At 42.3% G+C, this 22,286-nt stretch overlaps 1 protein-coding gene across 3 annotated transcripts in view; it reads left to right on the forward strand.

Annotated features, from left to right (window-relative positions):
- znf407 (zinc finger protein 407) overlaps positions 1-22,286 on the forward strand; it is a 161,700-nt gene that overhangs the window by 71,933 nt on the left and 67,481 nt on the right. For all 3 annotated transcript variants that reach the window (XM_004566810.2, XM_076889826.1, XM_076889827.1), the window contains exon 6: positions 20,505-20,671. In XM_004566810.2, coding sequence (XP_004566867.1) covers positions 20,505-20,671 — 167 coding nt within the window. The remainder of the gene's footprint in view (positions 1-20,504; positions 20,672-22,286) is intronic.

Raw genomic sequence — 22,286 nt, forward strand, 5'->3', positions numbered from 1 at the left:
GTTTTGATTTTGATTTAGTTTTACACATCAAAAATGCTCACTCACAGGAGAACAATAGAGTTATCCTGATTATGAAAGCAGCTAGAATCTGGAGAGGTTGCAGTCATCGGTTTTGAGTGTTTGGTGTTGACTAGTACAGCAAAGACTAACAGCCCCTGAGGAGAAACATGGAGGGACAATCACATTTGAAGTCAGTAATGAATAATGAGCATCACATCTTTTAAGTAACAACCCTGATACTTTATATATGAACAAGTGACTTCATACTAGAGATGGACCGATCCGATATTACGTATCGGTATCGGTCCGATACTGACCTAAATTACTGGATCGGATATCGGAGAAAAATAAAAAATGTAATCCGATCCATTAAATATCAGGAAAGCACCTCACAAAACTTGCAACACGCCGTAACTCACCTCAGAACGTTAGCACGTTGGAGCAGTATGCATCACGTGATAGAGCGGCTGTGGCATGCGGGACCTGTCAGTGGTCTGGATAGCATTTGGAGCTTCGCTAGCAACCCGGCATTTCATCTCCGACAAAGTTATCCCGAGAGAAGTAAAGCAAGTGTGTAAGTCCATCTCTGAATGTTTGTAAAGCATTCCTGCGTTAAGCTTAACAAGCGACTGCCTCTTCTTGCTGCTACTTCAATCATGAAACTGCTTAATGATCAGCTGATCGGCTTTTCTGTCGTGAGTCCGTGTCTCTAGTTTGCTTTTGGCCCACTTTGCACCAGAAAGAGGAAACCAGCGGCTGAACAACAGAAGCACGTTTAAGCTTGATCAGCTGTTGTTAGAATGTATTTAATATTACTTTCTACTCGAGGATCTTTTTCTACGTAGCTGACGGCTGGTAACTGTGCAGGGGCAGATCTAGCAAAGTTTAGCCAGGGGGGCCGATAGGGCATTAACAGGGAAAAGGGGGCACAAAGACATACTTTTCTTTCTTATTCTCATTTAAAATGTCTAGCTTTTAATAAATAATTATCTGACAGCCAAAGTTTTAATTTGATGCAAAATGAATAGAAGTCCATTACTGTATATAGTAACTATTAAGTCTAATATATATACCCTAGTAAGCTATAGTACTTTTTCCTTTGGGAAGGTACCATCTGTGCAGTCTGCAATTTTGTTGAAGAAAGATGTTGAATCTATTTAATATTTCTTGAAAAATAATTGATTTCTGTGCATTTTTTTCACACTGCATCAAATTAAGGTTGATTACGTCGATTAAGCATCATGAGGTGGAGCGTGAGGGGTGGTTCCCTATTTTTTATTTATTTATTTTTGTTGTTGCTGGGAGTTGGAACCCTATTAGTTAGGTTGCTTAATATTTATGCTAAGTACTCTTTAAAATACCAGAATAGGGAGGATGGTGTAGGTTTAAGTTTATTAGATTGATCAGTATTGCTGAACTATGAAACATTTTTTTTGCATACAGGTATAACAGAATAGCTTTAGTGTAGTTGTTGTTTTAAACTTGAGTATGAACTTATACAAAATGCAGCAAGATATTTAAAAAACAGTTTTGTTGATTAAAAAACACTATATCGGATTCATATCGGTATCGGCAGATATCCAAATTTATGATATCGGTATCGGTATCGGACATAAAAAAGTGGTATCGTGCCATCTCTACTTCATACTGGAAATGATTTCTGTATATATGTGTGTTTCAAGATTTTTAAGGGAACTTATCTAGGACTGTTTAACACAGTGCGATTTCTTTTCCCTTATTCTTTATTGTTGTTGTATATTACCCTCATAAACTTGGTGAACCTCTCGGTGTGTTCTCTGTTGTTCTGTGGGGTCTGCAAGCACCTTAAATCCACCCTTTAATAACAGGGGAGTGGCTCGAGAGCGTGACAGACAGCATCGACCTTGACTCAACTGCTTGTAATTAGTTCTTTGAAAACAGGGTGCCAAAAGACTACTGACCTGTCTCGCATACCTGTTTTCGTAGGTAATTGTTAAAACGCCTGCCATTTTCACGCTTGTAATAATAAACTCCTTGAACTAATACACTCATCACTCTTGAAACAGCAGTGCTGACAACCCAGAAGAAAGATATATTTGTTTTAAGTAGATGGGGTGGGGTGGTGGGGCTGTAACACATGATACAAGCAGCTGGAGAGAGTGATTTCAGTGTTTTGGGAGATTTCTGATCGCAAGTGCAGTTGCTATTTTTTGTTTCTCCTAGCACTGCTGTATGTCTGTGCCAAATATGCGGGTGGTAAAATCCCTCCGAAGGAAACAGGTGAAAAGGCATGAACAACAATCCAGAAATAGCTAGCATGATGCATGCAGGCCAGGTGTGATGACTAACAAAACGAAGGCAGGGATATTCAGAGCATCCAGCATTACATGACTGCAGCGAGACGTGTGCGGAAAATATGCTATAAATTTATTTGTCCCACTTTTTTTTCTTATTTTTTTGCATTTGTAATCGGTGCATATTCTGATGTGTAGAATAAAATCAGCTGTAAAAATACCACACAGTATCGGAAGTGGACAGCAATTCCATGACGTTATTTTAAGCTTTGAAAATTGACCTGATGTGTCGGTGAACCACTATTCTACTCTAGATAATGCACTGAAAATATTTTTCTATGTTCACGTGACAGAATTGATACATAATTTGCTGTGCCAGGGGCCAAACTTGGCCGAGCAGGCATCTGGCTTCGGGGGTGCTGGGCTCCGGGCTCGCAGCCGCATCCCAGCGTGCCATGCAGTGCGGCCATATTGCCCCTACACAGAGGGCTGAGACGGTCCAGCCTGGAATCGGGGAGCGGGGGCGGAAGAGCCCTGCCTAGAGCCAGCATGGTGGCAATATGGACCGCACGGAGCATGCAGGGGTCAAGTCACACAAAAGCCACGAACCAGTGTGTGTATGTGTGTGCAAGGGCATGTGCGTATTTGTGAGAGGGGGAGGAAAAGGAGAGAGTTAGTGGTGTGATGGGGAGATAAAGAGTAGATAAAGACAACCCCTAATTCATTAGAATAAATCCTTTCCCTTAATTATTGATAATGAATCTGCTCTTTAATCTTTCTCTTTCTTCCTCCCCTTATCTGCCTGTGTCAGCACTTTGCCTCTCTGGTTTGGTGTTGGGTGGTAAGGCCTAGTTTTCAGCCACCCAAGGGCAGCAGTCAATAACATCCTGTGCTGCTAGTTGTGTAAGCAGGAATGTAAAAACAGCATGAAGAAGCATGGAAGAAAAAAACAGCAGCAAGGTCTTAACTTAAAAGTAGTCAAGGATTTTGAAATATTCTTAAGCATCCCCCGGAAAAAAAAAAAACCAAGTCTGCTTTTTCTTCTTCTTTAATAATATGAAAATGGCATAAAAGAATCACAATAGACCAAAATTCAATGCAATGTACTTCTCAGTCCAATTTCAGTGAACTGAAAAAGAAAAGGCTCAATTTTCCCAGAGGTCTGTGCAGTCCACATTTTCCTGGCGAGGTACTGGCAAGGCCTCACCGACCCCCAGATCACCTTTGTGTTTGCTGGCTGCTTGTTTGAACAGCAGCCAGCGGACAGCTCCTCCCTGTTTACCCTACTCAATATTTCATGGAGAATGAACACTCGCAGAATGAGGGATCGCGTTAATATTGCTGTTAAAATTAAGCGATAATTAAAATTTGTTAGTTTAAAAGCCATCGCAGTCTATAAAAGTTTGATTACTGGAAAATTAGGTGCATTAAGTTTTTATGGGTTGGCCTGTGCTATCGCTTGGGAACGATTTTTATGCACTTGTCATGGGCATATGGTGCAGAATTGTGTGTGTACGTGTGTGTGTGTTTGTAGGGGTGTGAGAGAGGCATGTTGCTTCTCTGAAAAGCTGACACAGTTTAATGCTAAAATCTCTACCCCTTGTGGTCTTACTCAACATTAGTTAAAGCCCAGTAATGCCAATGCTTGAGAGGCACTGCCGTGACAAAATGCCAATTATAAATTTAAGCTGGTGTCTTCAAGCAGAGCAGTCAGAGGTCGTGCATGCTGTAGCCACTTTATGGGTATCAGTGCTGTTACATCAGCGCTTCTATAGAGGCTGTGTGTTGTTGTTGGTCACTCTAACATCCAGCTCCTTGTCGCAGGGTGCAGCGGGGTCCTATCGACTCCTATTACTAATAATAATTATAGTTAGGAGTCGACAGCTCGTCCAAGAGTTGGAAGCCACTCGTCATGTCAGAGCGGCGTGACCTTGACTTGCAGAATTAATCTGCAGCAGTAGTTCATCTTCTCATAACAACACCTACCTCATCTGGGTAGTGCAGCGCCGAGAGTCCCTCCAACTTTTTAAGTTTTCCTTTCCCTAAGAATGATGTCACCCACTGCTGAAGCCCAAGTGACATTACTCAACCAGACAAGAACAGAGAATGTGCACAGTTCACCTTCGTATTCATTTCACATCCTGTGGCAGAAAACCAGGCAGTTATTCAGTGACACAATTGTGCGGCTAACTGTTGACAACGGTGGACATTATGCACAGTGGGACAGTGGAAAAACTGGGCTGTTGCCAGCCTGTTTTTCTTCTCTATTGAAACATCAGACTGTCATAGGAGAAACGGATGTTGCCAGGCATCACTAATGAACCAATTAATCAATGAATTAGCTGAGCAGCGATTAAATTAATGTAAGCTGGACGAGCAAGCGGCAGTCGTGGATATATCCTGGGGAAGGTGATTAACACACACACACACACACACACACACACACACACAGAACAGGCAGCGATCAACAAGGCCGCTATTAAGTTGGACAACTTCCTGAACTTTTCTCTTTTCAGCTAAATATGGAACTGCTTAATTCATTTTATTTTTTATGCGGACTCGAGAATTATTATATTTCCCCTTGTGACTGCACGCTGATGCTATTATGCTGTGAAACATTTTTCAGCAGACATTGCCATTTGTGCTTCAATGTATCATTTGTGTGTAGCTTTTTATCTCTTTTTCTGCCTCCCTATAACATGTTCTAAAGGCTAAGCAACACTTGCCAGTACGTCACAGTTAAGCTTAATAATACGTGAATCTCTAAAATCTTAGATTGTCAGATAGATCAGACTTTTACTTAGTGTAAGTAAAATGATAAAATGATACTCAGGTCCTTACTGTAATTCATCAGACTTTTTTTGCTAATCTAAATGCTTAAAGAATTGCTCATGTTTGCATTTTACTACAGATACTCGTGTACCCTGAAAAAATACCTGTTCCACACTCACTGATATAAGGCGTTAATGTACAATAGACTTGATGCAGTTTTGCAGTTTTCCTGTGTGAGCTGTATTTAGATGTTGGGCATCTTATAGGGCATAGTCTGTACCTGTTTATAAAAGATAGGCAAATTCTGAGTCTTAAGAGTAGTGAACACTAGGCAAAGTGTCTGAATCCTGAAATCTTTTTTGGAATGGCGAAGTGACCCTTCATTTGTTTACATTTTGTTTCCAAGGAGCCAGACTTTCTTGTAATTATTTTAAAATGATCTTGAGCTACAGTTTTCCAGGTTTTCTGATGGTCTTTCAAAGTTTGGACATTGGCTGCTTTTTCACTCATTTCAGCCCTGTCCTTATACATCACAACTTTAAGGATAATGGCATCACGGGGGTTAGCATTATTGCCACACAGCAAGAAGGTCCTGAGTTCAATTCCACCATCAGGCTGGGGTCTTTCTGTGTGGTGTTTGCATGTTCTCCTCGTGTTTGCGCGGGTTCTCCCTGGGTACTCCAGCTTCCTCCCACAGTCCAAAAACATGCAGTAGTGGGGATAGGTTAATTGGTCAATCTAAATTGCCCATAGGTGTGAATCTCTGAGTGAATGTGAGTGCAAATGGTTGTCTGTGTCTCTGTGTTAGCCCTGCGACAGACTGGCGACCTGTCCTGGGCGTACCCCGCCTCTCGCTTTATGACAGCTGGGATAGGTTCCAGCATCTCCCCTGGAAAGGATAAGCGGAAGCGAATGGATGGATGGACATTTTTTTATTAAGTCATTTAACACTAACATATGAATAAAAACAACAAAACAAAATACCTTATGCAAGAGATGATCCAGTGTCGTATCCACACACAACAGACAACTTAGCAAAGAAAGTGAAAGAAATTAAGTTGTATCATTAGGCGCTTTGTTCGTAGCAGACTGTCGCAAAAATACATGATTTGTTCCAATTTCTTTAGCTGAATCTATGAAAAATGCCAACGCTAACGAAGTCTGACGAAATAGTATTTTTGGACCAACAAGGTGATTCCCAAACAACTATTACCCGGCAACTTGGCATATATCAACATAGTGTGCAGTGTGTCCTTAAAATAACTTGAGGAAACAGTCTCAATGGAAGGGTGGCTGTCAAGATGCTATTATTAAGGAAGGAAATGGGCAAAAAGCTGATGTGTGCCTAATTACACAAGAGCTGGACTGAAATCAGTGGAAACTGGTCTTAAGGAGTGATGAAACACTCCTCGTCCTCTTGGTTCAAATTGTCATAAGTTTGAACCAAAAGGATAAGTACAGAGGAGATCAGGGAGGGTACAACAGTGAGTGTCTACAGCCATTTGTAAAACACGGTGGAGGCTCTGTCGTGGTTGATTTTAAAAAAAAGAAAAAAGAAAAAGCTTTCAAACTTTGATGCACCATGCAGTACCATCTGGAAAGCATCTGATTGGCAGCGGCTCCATTCTTCTGCATATTAATGATCCCAAACACACCGCTAACGCAGTAAAAGCATACATGGAAAGAAAAACACACAATCGAACACTGTCAGTCATGGACTGGCCCCCCCGGAACCTGGACCTCAACATTATTGCAGCAGTGTGTGATCATCTTGATACCAAACAGAACAAAAGTCAGCCAGCATCCAAAGAAGAACTTTGAATCTCCTTCAAGAAAGCTTTCCTAAAAGAGTTGAGGTGTTTTGAAGAATAAAGGTGGTCATACCAAGTATTGACTTTAAAGCATATTAGAACTCTACAAACTGTTCTTCGCTTATATGCTATATGTCAATGAATTGCTGTATCTAGTTCCAAATTTTTCTGGGAAAATATAAAAAGATTAAGACGGTTATAGAATACTGTTTTGTTTTGTTTTTGTTGTGTGTTTTTTTTTTTTTTTTTTTTAAGAATGTTTTTTTGCCATAAAAATTAGCATCCCAGTTACTAATAGATGCATCTGGGTAACCAAGCTTTACTTCATTGTCCTACTATTGTCTTGTTTAAAAGACCAGGGTGGGGAAGGCCAAATTCCCAAACTTGCTTCAAGGCAGTAATCCACATAACAGCAGTCAATGTTATTGCGACAATGGCCATCTTTTATTTACAGTCTCTATAAAACTCTATATACTTGGTTTTGTGTCGGCTGTTGTCCAGCACTGTACAGCATCATCTCCCAGTGTTCAAAGTCTCAACCTTCAACCCCCCCACCCACCCACCCACCCACACACACACATTTTAGCTGAGCTCAGAATGGGGGGAGATCAGTGTTTGGGGAGGGGGAGAATCTCCCTTGATTATGTGACATCCTCCGGAAGACCGCTGAAGTTGTTTCCTCCATTACTTAGAGAGGGGGAAAAAAGAGGCCTTTTCACTATTGAGACTGTCACTCTCAATTTAGGCTAACGGTAAGCATGCACAAGGCCTCCTGGATACCCCCCACCTCACCTGCTCTCACACACACCTCCAACTGCCCCCAAACACACACACCCACGGACACACACCAAACACCACCCCATCCTCCCCTCCCCCTGCAGCAGGTCGCTGTGGTGACAGTTTGATTAGATCATCAATCGTGGCCGTTAACAACGGTTTTCCTGAGCACCTGGACCGGCAGGTCACAGCTGGCTCTGAGCTACCGCTGTCCCCCTGACCCAGCACTCTGCATGTGTGTGTGTTTGTAAGTCGGCTTGCAGATACAAAATTGCACATTCACTTTGTGTCTGTGCCGTACGTCCCTGAATGTGAGCCCATTTGCAGGGTAAACGTGGTCATTTTTGTGCACGTGTTCCCGTTTCAATGTTCAGTTCAGACAATGCAAAAACACAAAAATGCAGTCTAACAAAAAACAACAGCAAGAGTTTTATTCTTGGCTGTGAGATGCCATGTAAAACAAGTTTACAAAAAACAAAATAAATGTTTCTACATGCAGAGAGACTGCTGTAAGAATAAAAATTAGACTGTAGTAATATAGCACACAGTAAAGACCAAAACAAAAAAACAGTACACATCTGTATCTGTGAGTTCTTTACTAGATGCTTCCTAGAGTGCATTGTTCTCTGTGTTTGCAGATACACAGATACCAAGATGTAGCAGTTATGGCTATTCATCTGTAACACCACACACACTCTTTACCATAGCTGCGACGCAGTGTACTTACAAGCACACACAGACATAAATTCACCTGCTTCCCTGCGTTGTCTTCAGCGGCTCTATCGGGTTCCTCATCGTTCTGGTAAAGCAGTTAAATTTATGGGCTAACAATAATGGGACAAAGTGTGTGTCTCATTGCGATTCCTCAGGTATTCCATGATTAGATAAACGTCCCTGGTCTTTTCATAAAGCTTGTTTATGGCAGCGTGGCACCATATGCTACTGCTTCTACCCACCCACCCAACCACCCACCCAACCATCTCTCTCTCTCTGTTTAATTCTCTCCCTTTTTCTTTGTCCCTCTCTCTGTTTCTCTCTATGCTTCAAATACTGCCCCACACTGCCTCTACCAGATGCACGCTAGTCATTATTCTGTGCCAGAGTCCTGGTGGAGAAGCTAAAGTTGCGAATTAACATGTAGGAGTCATTACAAAATGATGATATCCATCTGCACTGTTCATAGGTGCTACTTAGTAAATTGTCTAGGCTGTAGTGGCACAATGTTAACGATATTGTCTGTTTGCGTCTTTTTTGTTAGGAAGTTGCTCAGATTTAACTTGTTCTAATATTTTGGTCTGTGTGGTTGTGCTCATACGACATGCCAGAGTCACTGAAGTATGTTTTAATTGTGTTCTAATATTCAAATGATTTCCAAATGCTTTGACTATGCAAACGCAGGCAAAGCAGCAGAAGTTTGGCCTCGTAATTAATTCTCAAAAGCAGCATACCATCCTGTGTGTGTGTTTTTGTGTGTGTTTTAAGGGACAGAAAAAATATTCTGCAAAGAAGAGTCAGAGAAACAATTAACTTCTCCAGCCAGGACATGGCAGTAAACACGCGATTGTTCACTTATTGTCTTGTTTGGTTCAGTTGTGTAAGAAGACACAGAGACGCTGGGTTTGTATGCCGTAGACTTTTGTTGTAGTTATTAATGGTCATTTCACATTAACCTCACTCTGCTAATATACTCGACAATGGCCCAAATCACCTGAGCAGCGAGGACGATCGAGGCGGCCCTGTCCCCCTTGTCCAGCCAATGCTATTGCAGCTACACTGCTATCCCCCCTACCCAATGACCAAGATTAATGAAACCTCCGCCGTTTTTAATTAGCATGGCCGCAGTCATCAATTACGTCTGCCCCACCCCAAATACAAATATTGTTATATTTGGGGGGGAAATTCTTGATTTATTTCATTGTGGTGGCCGAAGGAGTGAGATGAATGGCCTCCCATCATGGTCATTTGCAGAGATGAGGAGGAGGAGAAAAGGAAGGGAGAGCGGAGTGGTAGTGGTGGGGGGTTGTAATGTCGCACATACAGTATGGTAGAGGACGTGGACACGACGGGGCCAGGGTAAAGCCAAGTCTGTAGGGAGAGTGCAGTCCGGGTCTCAGTCCCTGTAAAGCGACCTCAACTGTTTACAACCTTAATTAGACTTTCCGTGAACCCAAAGTGGTGTGATGTCAGTTATTCTGGAGCCAAAACAAGTAACAGGTAGTTTTACGCCGTGTAGTTCGAGCACCAATCATAGGACTACTTAACATTTGCAACAGAGTCACAAAAAATTGTGTACATCATTTTCCTTAAATAAAAAATTGTTGCAGGATCAAAGTTAATTGTGGTCTACTAAAAATATTTTTTTTCTTTTTTAACAAATAATAAAAATACTGCAGTACAGTTGAACAGATAAGTTAATTCAAAAAAGAGCACCAGTGTATTATTCTAGTAATTGAGACTAAGCTGTGTAGTGTTAATCTGGACTAACGAGTCTGCTGTCATACATGGAAATGACTCAGGATGTTCATTTAAACCGTATACGTGAGCTGTTACAGTTCCAACATGTCCCCCAAACATTTGGCACTCACATATGCCAGACTCTGACTTTCATCATTGTTATTTTTTGATGATTTTTTTATTCAGTGTTTCATCTACTACAGTACTAACTACTGAGTATTAATCTGAAAGGCCGGTCTCATGTAATACTTTAACACAAAGGACACATTTAAGGGGGCGACATTTTTGTGCAGTCGGTTTTGATTTGTTTTTTCTAGCTGCACTGGCAAACAGGTTAGGCCTCAGTCTTTGTCTTTGCACAGCGTTCCTCCCAACAACTAAGTCCTATTTACTTAGAAGTCCAAATAGATAGCGTTAGTAAAATACTGTGCTGTAGCTCTGAACGTGCTCCATCCAGAGCAGTCGTAGTGTTAGTGAGTGTAAATCGCATTCGTGTAATTAAACCCTGCACTGTCCAGTCCAGCTTGTTCTGCTTGTTCTGATATGATGCAGAAATGAAAGGAGGAAATAGTGCAGACGCCATATTTGGCTGTTTATTTTTTTATTTTTTTAGGGGTTTCATGTCTTTGTTGGCTCTCTCTCAAGCTAGTCTAGTTTAAATCAAGTCTAGACTTGTTTTTCTTATATTAGCGTCCTTGTATAAATTGAGTTAGGAAGAATAATAAACTCCCCCGAAATCACTTATTCTGGAAAAAAGGGGAAAAATAAAAGAGTGGTTCATGAACGATTAGCCTGGCGCAGCTCCTTTCTGCAGTTTCTCACATTTGCTAAAATCCGACTTCAGTGTGTAGTAATAATAGTGGGAGTATGCTGCTTTATGACTTGAAGATGTACTCGGCTCCTTTCTGTGGTTTGGGAGTTTGGGTGTTTGCGCTGCGGTGAGCCACCAGCCATTTCACTTCTGCTGGCCACACACGCACACACACACATACACACAGATTTTATACCCTTACTGTCGTGGCCATCGCCTGCCCACTGACTCAAGAGAGAACGGTGGGAAACATCTTGAATATTTTATGAAGCTCGGGAACCCCACCTCTGTCTTCCCCACCCAGCAAGCCACGGCTGCTGTGTCCAGCAGCGCGCGCACACACCAGCAGAAAACAGAAATAATGTTTTAAATGCAATCATTGTCAGGCCCAAACAATGTCATTTATCAAGGGAGCATTTGGGACTGTATAATAAGTTTCACATTATTAATACAATTTTTCATCCTCTGTCAAGCCTATCTGATTTATGGCACGCATGTGATCTAAGGTGATCATTGAATTACAATTCCAGTAATAAGAGGGAGAATGGACCTGGTCTTTTACTTCTGCCCACTGGAGCACAACCCCCACCCCTCTACCCCCGTTACACACACACACACACACACACACACACACACAATCCTAGATAAACACCCTCCAGTTGCAACATACTGCAATTATGCACAACATGCAACGCGGTCACATCAGTCGTATTTGTGTGTAACTTTCACGTTTCGTGGCACGGGGCAAATTTGCTAAATATTTGAGAGTTAAGCAAATATCCCTGCTTCCTAATTTCAGTAAGGAATAGGTGGGAAGACGGGGAAGAGAAAACCAAAAAATGAATGAACCTATGCCTGTTAATTAGATAAGGGACAAAGCTCATTATTCTAAAATTATATTGGGGCTGGAGAGTAAATATGAGCGGCACGTTAAGGGCTCAGTAATGGGACGGGGATGCGAGTCGTTACAAGGCCGAATGATTTACAGCTAGATGCTCTTTGATGTATAGACTGTACCTTTTATTAAGTGGCTGTCGTTACGGTCACTGGCTCAGTCATTTCCCTTTGTGTCTAATCAAAATCCATATCCAGACACTCCGCCATCCTGGCCGCTCCAGATGGGAAAGAAAAAAGTAGTACGGAATATCAGCGTTCCTTCCCCACAGCCAACTCCTCTCCTGCTTCCTCCGCCTGAGCTTTTGCATTCAGCAAATTTGAGCCGAGATTCTTATGATCTGGATAATGCAATCGAACAAGCAACAACAGCAAATAAACAAATGGAAATGTGAAATTCTTTTGAGGTAATTAAATAATAAAGACAGACTCCTATCATAACGTTTTGGATCCAGTTTGAACAAGTATTTGCGCTATTAGCAGTCTTGCTCGGGCTTTATCAGATTAGCTGGTTGTCGAGGGCCCGCTGATCGGCGTCATACATCATCCTGTTTGATTTCTGTTTAGAGCAAATTTGGGGAAGCTGCTAATTGGATTGTGGGAGTCTAGCCCCGGTTAAAGATGGTAAACAGTGGAGCAGGCTTGTCCCCCCAACTCTCAGCCCCACAGGCTTCCAAAACGCCAGCCCTCCTCAGGATCGCCACAATTTATGACACATTTTCCCCGTATTCTTAAAAGATAATTAGGTTTATCACCCATTTCTTTCCCCTCGCAGCCCCTCCCTCTGCTTCCCTTTTGTGTACCTGAGAGAACACAATCGCAGCATAAAAACATAAATATTTCTGCAGCACAGCAGCGCTGGCAGGTGAGCCTAATGAAATTCTAGGAGTGTAATTTGATTTACGAGGTGCTAATGCGGCCTGATATTAGAGAGAAAAAGCTCTGATATGGCTGCCTTGTGCTGTATTTAAGGCCTATCAGAAGCCTGATAAAGAGTATCCTGTCCTCAGCACAGCGGCTGAGTTATTGTCGCAGATATTCATATTGATAGTAATTCTTCCCGACGCAATTTAGTGCCGGCAATATATAAATATGGAGATAATAGTTAATTTTGGTGGCTGCTCAGATTGCAACGCTTTAAATTCAGGACTCGCCAAAAAAAAAAGAAAAAACAACTTTGAGCTGCGAAGCATCTGGACGCTTTTTAAAGTGCCGTTTAAAGGATGGGTGGCGGTGCTGGGAAGGGGCCTTTGACCGAACCGCGTCACACAAATCAAACTTTCAGTACTTTTCAGCGGCTGCTAATTTCAGCAGGAAGCTTTTCGGAGCGCTTGATTTGCAGTTCTTTTGCTTGAAACATTGTGATTAATAGTCTGGAAAAAAAAAAACCCTATTAAGCTTTTAAGTTAACTGCATCTGGAAGCAAGATGTCAGGCCAGTGTGTGCGTACACATGCGGGTGGGGGGGGCATTTTTGTTCATTTTATTAAGCTTTGTGTTGTTGCATTCTTTTACCCAAAAACAAAATAAATTGTAATTTAAGTTTGTGCGCATGCTCGCGTTTACCCTTTGTGCGTTTTAAAAGTGTGTTTGTGGCTACTGAGCTATGGCTCATAATAAAAATAGGCAATAACACGGCCACCACAGAGGGACCTGGCCTTTGCGCCTCCGCTTGCTTCCCTCTCCCCTCCATGCCACCTCGTTGTAGTCATGGCCTCTCCCCATCCCCTAAGTTATGGTCTGAATAACATCGCAACAATATTAAGATAACATTTCCTGATTGTTTGTCAGGCAGCAGGCTCCTTCACCCCGCTTTCATCACGTCCACCGTGTTCATTAAATTGACAATTTGTATTTGCCCTACAGCGGGATAAACAGGAGCTTATCTGATGGGCCTGGTCTTTTATTATTTATTTCATTATCTTTTTTTTTTTTCGTCTTTGCCTTCTCCTCCTCCTCTTTCTCTCGGGATTGAAGGTAAACATAAATCAGCAGCTGCATCTCTGTTGTGTGCCGTTGTTTATATTGCAGTCATATGCAGCGGCACTCCTCTCCGAGGAGATTCATCTACAATGCTCTGCAGACACATGTGGCCTCTTCATGGAGGTTTTAGCTGTTGTTTTGTGTGACATGCTGGCTTTACACTCCTGCTGGTCTCAGTGTGATATAACTCAGTAGCTGTTTCACTTTAAAATGCCCTTCTGCGCAGACCTACTCCTAAGAGAGTCTCCTCTTCTTCTTTTTCTTTATTTCTTTCTTCTTCTTTTTTTTCTCACTGCAGTGTTTGTCCTTTTTGTTTCATGCAGCAGGCCAGGGATGGATGCCTTTGTTCATTTGTAGGTTAAACTAGCACCATCTAGGAAGCTGATTTGAGTACCCACAGACCACATTGACTACAGCGCATTCTCTGAAGCGTTTCTCCTAAGCGCTGTGAGCGATGATGTTGCCCCGCTCAATATCTTAGCCCGGGAACAAGCCTGTCGTCAGTCAACATAGTGCGCGCAAACGAAAAATAACGAAGCCGGCGCCCTTACTTAGGAAACAGTTGTCCCAGGAATTTAATCTTTTAGCCATTTTTTACCCAACACCCCTCTCTAATCAGGTTTCAATTGACTGCCATTGAAGGAATAGCTTCTCCTCAGACACATATATAGGTCCGAACCCAGTCAGACACCATTTAAGGCTTACTCAGTCTTCCTCCCAATATCTTGGAGAGCTCAAGGCCAAATGATTTAATCTTCATTCAGCTAATTTAGTCTGGATTTAAGCTGCCGGGTTGTCGAAGTGCAGAGTGATGGAGTCTGAAAACAGGATGAGAGAGAAAAGGGATGGGGGGAAGAGGAAAAAACGGAAGGATGGAGGGAGGGAAAAGAGCAAGCGAGATAAAGTTAGAGCGATGGAGGGAGAAAGAGAGAGGCAATGGAGGAGGAGGAGGAGGAGGAGGAGGAGGTGGGGGCTGAAGATGATGATCCATCCTGACCCTAGTGAATGCTGTCATGTTCCTCCCTCCAGGTAATCTCTCTCACTCACTCGCTATTTTGCATGTGAAAATGCTCTCCTGACAGTTGCATATCAGATAAATTTTCTCTCTTTTTTTCCCTCCCCCCCTCTTTCCCTTCGCCAAATAAACAACAGTCTTCACTTTGAAGTTGTCTGTTTGTGTCAGTTTGGCTTGAGGCGAGAGTCGGCCTCTCTCCCTCTTTCTGTCTTTGTGTTACAGTGTGAGAGCATCGACAGATTATTTCCTCTTACAGCGACCGGCCAACACAGCACGGAAACCAGGCAGAGAAATTTTAGCCATCCAAAAAAACAAAAAACAGCCAACATAATTAGTACAGTTGATTTAAAAAATAAATAGATAAGTTTGATGGGCACTTGTAGTCAGGAGGAGCAGAGGTGACACTGCCACTCTTACCACTGACATCAGAGAATGTCTGTTTCTTGGTTAGAGAATTATTTTTTGCATCTTTTAGTCTTAATCATACTAAAATCGTGCTCTTTTTTAACACTCTGTCATTCAGTGTACATCAACAGCACATGATTACTGTTTATACTAACACATCCTCTGTGAGGACCCCTAAACATGGCACCACCTCACCACTAGGGGGTGATAGTGAGTATATGGTAATGAGTCAGGTCCTCCTTTCTGGGCCTGTTAAGAGGTATAGAGGCTCCTCCTGAGGGATTTCTGTCTCAATTAAGGCCAGTGTGGCCTGTGATGTTCTGACAGTAGCTCTATATGGCTGAACTGACAGCAGGATCACATTACAGTATAGATATGGTAATCAGTGACAGTATAGACACAGTAGCATGCAGTTTGCTGAATGAGGAGGGAGGAGAGTCACCTGCATCTCTGAATAAATCCACACATGGTGTCAATCATGTCGTGTTGGTTTGTGATCAGAAGGGAAAAAGGAAGAGAGCAGGAAAAACATGAGGAGGAGATGGAGACACGCAAGAGGCTGAAAGGCAGTGATATAACGAGTAGAAGTAGAAGTTGCTTCAGATTACAGATGGGATTTTTGCCTTCTGTGGCCTTAGCTAATCAGTGCTTGACAGTAATATGAAAATAAAACATGCAAAACAAGAAGGGAAAAAATTAACTAATGGGTTTCTCTGTCTCTGTCTCTTTTTATATTTGAATGTATTTTCACAGTTAAAACAGTCATCTGTTGGCTTTATCCTTTTCTGTATGTGGTCATTTAAAACCAAGAAGACCAAACATATAGAGTGCCAAATTGTTTTTCAGATTCAAGAATACTTGTTATCTACTAACAAACCTTTTTTTTTTAAATGCTGGAAATTGTAATGCAGTTTTTAGACATGATTTTGGCTTCCCATAATTGAGTGCAATTGAAAGATATTGAGAATGCATGCTCAGCCAACAGAAAGCAAAGCAAAAAGAAAATCCAAATCAAACACCCCCTAAATCAGCTCCCGATCCCGTGCCTGCATGTGCCAATCACAGCTGCTCCCTCCACGTTTCCTAGATGTAGTCTGGATGAGTAACGCCACGCTAAACGACAGATATACAACAAATAACATACCAGAACAGAAAGAAGAGATTGTACCAAGAAGTGGATCAGCATCTTTTTTTATTTTTCGGGGGGAAATACTTGAGATCTGTGAAGCGGTGCTAAGAACAAAGCATAAGCCAATAAATCCAAGTCATTTAACCTCTCGAAAACACACCTCGTTGTGAACGTCATATGTAAAAATGAAAGCTGTACCCTATTCATCTATGTAGATATAGATATAGATATTTAATTCTCTTCCAAGTGATTAAGTGAATAATCATTAATTTAGTGTAAGTGAATAAAGAGGACCAAGCCTATTTTGATCCAAAGATGACTTTAATACATATTTGCCACTAAGATTAGAACTGAACAAATATAATCTATACATTAATATACCTGATGAGTAGTTAACATAGATTGGAAACACAAGTGGCACAATCACAAACAAACCTTTACATGAGCTCAGATAGATGGATGGATTATATGGTAAATGGCCTGTATTTATATAGCGCCTTACTAGTCCCTAAGGACCCCAAAGCGCTTTACATATCCAGTCATCCACCCATTCACACTCACATTCACACACTGGTGATGGCAAGCTACATTGTAGCCACAGCCACCCTGGGGCGCACTGACAGAGGCGAGGCTGCCGGACACTGGCGCCACCGGGCCCTCTGACCACCACCAGTTGGCAACGGGTGAAGTGTCTTGCCCAAGGACACAACGACCGAGACTGTCCAAGCCGAGGCTCGAACCGGCAACCTTCCGATTACAAGGCGAACTCCCAACTCTTGAGCCACGATTGCCCTACTTGCGCACATACGCTGACAAAAATGATAATTCCTTCTGGCCTCGGAGTTGCGTGTTGTGCTTCTATGTGTTTTTGTTTACATAAGAATGTCAGCTGAATTCTTGACAAAATAAATGGTAAAATTATGAGCCTGTTTTTGTCATTTCTCGTCAGGCTGGTTTTGTCCACTTGTTTGCTTTGTATTGAGATTTTTTTGCATGTGCTCCTCTGCACACAAGGACACACTAGTGAACTAGTGAACCAGCTAAGTACTGGAAGATTCCAGTCCAAATGGATTTTTGGAGTTCACAGCTTGAGTGTGGGACAGTTTTGGATTTTAGTTGAAGTAGCGCGAAAAGACCATGAAGGTGAACTTTATTTGAAAGTGTTAGCAGTTCCAGTGCAACTACTTTTGTCTGCTCCTTTGTCATGAGGGGTCGTAACAGCACGTAGCTCAGTGTATTTGATTTTATGTCAAATACAAGGAGGATCTATGTGTAAAACTCTGTCTAACCCCGATTTTTGGTAGCAGAAGCAGAATCTAATTAATTTAATTTTTATTTTTATTTTACTTTATTGTAATTATTTGTGAGACAGTATTCTGCAAAAAATGTCATCACTGTGCCCGTCCTACATTTAGGTTATTTTCTTTCATTTCTGACTTATACGATATTACATTGTTAGAGTGGTCAGTGTATATGTGCGTTATCCTCATGAGTCAAGGGCACTGAGAGCGCATATCCTTAATGCAGTCGCTTTAGGTGTACAGTTCTGGCTGTCATCAGAGAAGCTCCACCCACCTGTTCAAACCTTCCATTTGCAAAAGGTAGCCAATCAGAAGAAAGTAGCCTTAAAGCAAGAGCAGCAAAAATAATTTATGTTGCGTAGTTGATGAACTGAGGTCTGGTATGAGAGAAAAAAGGATTATTTTGAACCATTAATCACATAAAGCTGCTCTTTCAAAGTACAAGAATAAAAAAAAATGGAGTAGGAAGTGAGCATGAAGGGTCCCCGTTAAGGAGTGATAAACGTGGAGGTTTGAAAGCAAAACAGGTCATTTCCTGAAGCCACACAATCCCTGCCCAATAAGTCCTTCTTAAAATAGTTTGAGAACTCTGTTGGGTTTTGTTGACACTGAATTGGCACATATTTGTTTAGTTTCTTTCCTCTCCTATAAAAAGTTTCCAAATATTTTTCATATCCAAACCTCCATCTTTGCCTTTCTTCTTTCTCCCCATATTCGCCTTCCCTGCTCTTTCGCACACATGCATACACAAACCCATTCACCAAACCGCTTCTCTGTCTCTCTCTCTCTTCCCTTCACCGTGGTTCTTTTGCATGGTGCCTAGCTGTTTAGAGGCAGTATGCATATGTATGGGCGAGACGGTGGATCGTGACGGGATCTGACATGCGGGGACAAGATCAAAGCGCTCCATCTGATCCCATAAAAACAGACGCAAACCCTCCTCTCATCCTTACAAACCCCCCACTGATAGTCAACTCTGCCAGCACTGACTCCTCCATCTTCTCTCCTCTCCTCTTCCTTTTCTCTCTTTTTACCTCCATCCCAGCATGCTTCGTTCCCACGTAAAGGCCTGCCTGCCTGCCTGACTTTGCGATTACGCCCTGTGATAAACAATGGCCCGTTTAGCTCATAAAGCAGGAGTGTTGTGCATAATGCTTACAATAAAAGATAGCATCTCTTCACTCATCTTATTTACCTCTCCCGTGGTGGCACAGGCGACGAGCTGTTCTATAAATACCGCAGAGAGGAAGGAAAGGGAAGGAAATGCAGATGCAGACATCCATCTGTTGATCAAATAAAATGCCTGCCAAGTCCGTTGATGAGAACAAGAGGAAAATGGAACTATTTATAAATGCACTTGCACTTACAGCCAGGTGATGAAGGTGCCATTTTAAATCTCCTCCATCCTGTCTGGTAACGTGAGGTTAGTCTGAACCGGTGCAGGTTGACACCCATATCACATTTTGACTCATCTTTATGGAACATATAGATTGATGCGGAAGCCAGGACCCCCCCCAACACCATTCCCTTCTCTCCTCTCCTCCACCACCCCAGCTTTAATTCCCTCCTTTCTCCTTTTTCCCTGCCTCCTTTTCTTTCTCCTTTGCCCCCCACCACCACCAACAACAACCCCCTTTCCAGTAAGGAAGATGTATGAGTTTGAATTATTGATTCAGACACATGCTACATGCTGCTCGGAGTCATTATTTGTTCAGGTGAGTGTCATGCTGCTCGCTATGAAACAGATACCACGGGGATTAAGCGACACAATCAGGACTTAAAGACAGCCACCCTCCCTAAAATAACATGGCCCTCGCTGCAAGACGAATGCTCCCCAAAACCCGACTTCATTTGTTTATGACTCGCACATTAGTCATTCTGCAGCTAAATTATAGCGCGGGGGTAAAGATTAATTCAAGCGCGCGCTTTTTCTATTGTTTTTTTTTCCCCCTTAGTTCTTTGTGTTTTATTCGTGAAGCTTAATAACACAGCAGATGACTATAGGTGCAAACATCCTACACACTGAATTAAAAAAAATAAATATATATTTTTAAAAAGACAGAGAGCGAACATGCAGCTTTTGTCGGTCGTAGGCGTGGGTGCGAAAATAGACAGATGTCCAGAGCGAAGACAGAATGACATGCATATTCACAGTTTTGCCCTGATTCGCATAACGGGGGCTTTTATAACAAAATACCTCAACAAACGCTACATCGTGCTTTACATTCATTGGATTGATACTGATAATCTAAAGCTAGGTGAGAGCGCTGATGTTGATGATGTGAGCGGTTAGTTAAAAACAAAGCAAAACAAAAAAAGACGATTAGTTTGGGTGGAGGGAAGCTCTAATACAAGGGCCTCGAGAGAATGAAGCGGGAGGTAAAATGTTGCTAACTGTTCATTTAGCCCTGGCTAAGTGGTCAGGGACACTGGACAGGTGAACTCTATTCTCCCCACTGGCCCTGCAGGGTGTGTGTGTGTGTGTGTGTGTATGTGTGTGTGGACTGTAACAGAATTTCTCTAGTCCTTTGGGCCCTGGTGCAAAGCAGAGAATAAATGGTGGAGGTGGCAGGCCAGGACAGAAAAATCAATGCCTGCTTATACAGACATGACACACCAGCAGCCAGCTGCATTCTGTGTGCGTTGAGTGTGTGTGTGTGCACGAGTGTGGGCGTAGATGTACAGCGTACAATCATATGGCCCTCTGGTCCGTGGTTGTGAGTGCAACTACCCAGCAACCTCCATTTCCTCTCTCACAGGGTGGATTTTTCTAGCGTTTTGCGTCAGCTTCGGGATCAGTAAATAACCCTTTGTTTCTCCCCCTCACCCCCTCCTTCTCCTCCTCTTCGTTCCTACCTGCCCCATCTTATTCTCTTGCAGGAAGTTTGAATGTGAGTTGTGCGAGCGCTCCTTCAGCGAAAAATGGGCCCTCAACAACCACATGAAACTGCACAGTGGAGAGAAACCATATAAGTGTGCCTGGCCATCCTGCCACTACGCCTTCCTCAACCTGTCAGCCATGAAGGACCACTACAGGACGCACACGGGTGAGACAGAGTTAGCAACCTCCACTGTGAACCATTACTGCTGCTGCTCCTCCATAAACACACTGACTGACACACTCTGAAGTGCAAAATTCATGGGATTAGCTTTTTTTTTATATGTATATACAGGCAATCAGTGCTTTTATGAGTCTGGGACAAAGGGTTATTTATCAAGAAAGGCTATGGTTGGATCAGACAAAATGTACTTTTTCATTCCTCTATAGCTGCTATCTGCTATTCAACAAAATGAAGTTTATGTGAACTGTGAAATTCTCACATTAATTATGAATCTTCACAGCTTTGTTTGGAATAAATATATGCAAGTTTTTGGCCGGTAATAGCCTCAGCTTGTCCATCTGTACTGATTTTCAACATCCAGGGAAAGTCGAGAACTAGTTCTTGGCGCTCTTGCAGACACTTGCTAGATGGTTAAACACACCTTCTGAACCCGATAGGACTGTCACTGTTATATGATATTGTATCGGCCAATTAATAGCCAAAGGGACGAGCAAAACAGCACGGGGATGTTTGAATTTTTGTGTTTGTTTTGTTTTGTGCCATCCTCCAGACTTGGATGCTCGAATGTTGTGGAAATTAAGGTAGTGTGTAGTTCTCAAATCCAACTGGTTGTCATGTGTATTTCCCCAAAAATCCATCTGGTCGCCAAGTGTGTCTTCCTCAAATCCAGCTGGTCAATGAGTGTGTGTTCATCAAGTCCATCTGATCGTCGAGAGTATTTTTGTTTTTTTCCCTTGCTTTACACCAATCCTGTGTGTATGGGTTTTTTTCAGTGATGCAAAATGGACTACATTTATGTAGCACTTTTCTTGTCTTATTGACCGCTGAAAGCTCTTTACACCACAGGCTTTTTTTCTTCGATAATTGGATCAAACCCTGACCTTCCGATTAGTGGAAAACCTGCTTTACTGCCTGAGCTGCAGCTGCCTCAGAAAAATAAAAAGCAGGAAAAACCCACTTATGATTCTCTGTCCTTTCATATAGGTATCCAACCTTTGATCCAAAAAGCGAAGCATTAGGAATTAGAAGGTTCCCATTTCTTTAAAAATCTGTTATTTATCGACAGCTTTTGGATACAACACTGATTCAACTGGCAATTCAGAAGATCTTTTCTAACCTCACCTGGAAACTACTTTTTATAACTAACCAATAACCAATCAATAATCAGTAATTTAGCTGCTTTCTTATTCCACTACAAAGTGAATCGCTTGATTAGAAGCGATGAAACCAGCCAGTGAGTCTTTGCACTGAGATGAATGATTACTTTAATTGTGCATTTCCCCTCTGATTCCATCCTTCCATTTCATTTCTGTACATACAGTAAAGAATACTTTAGGACTGCTTTGAATTGTGTGGTTTTCTTCTTTAACTTGCTAAAAACTTTGGATGGACAGATGGTGCAGTGGGAGGATATTGTCTTGAATAAGAGCCCCTCGATAGGAGCCCAAGTCAGTTTCTTTGAAAGTGTCTTTATGCCGCAGCCCAGCAGTTTCCCCTCGGCCTCAGTAATGTCCCACACATGGCTCCTTGATGCCCTTTTAAGTCAATGACAGAAGCAGCAGCAGCCAGTGGCCTGACAGCCTGACTGAGTGCTTGCAGG

The sequence above is a fragment of the Maylandia zebra genome, linkage group LG11 (genome assembly GCF_041146795.1).
Source record: "Maylandia zebra isolate NMK-2024a linkage group LG11, Mzebra_GT3a, whole genome shotgun sequence".
Lineage (NCBI taxonomy): Eukaryota > Metazoa > Chordata > Actinopteri > Cichliformes > Cichlidae > Maylandia > Maylandia zebra.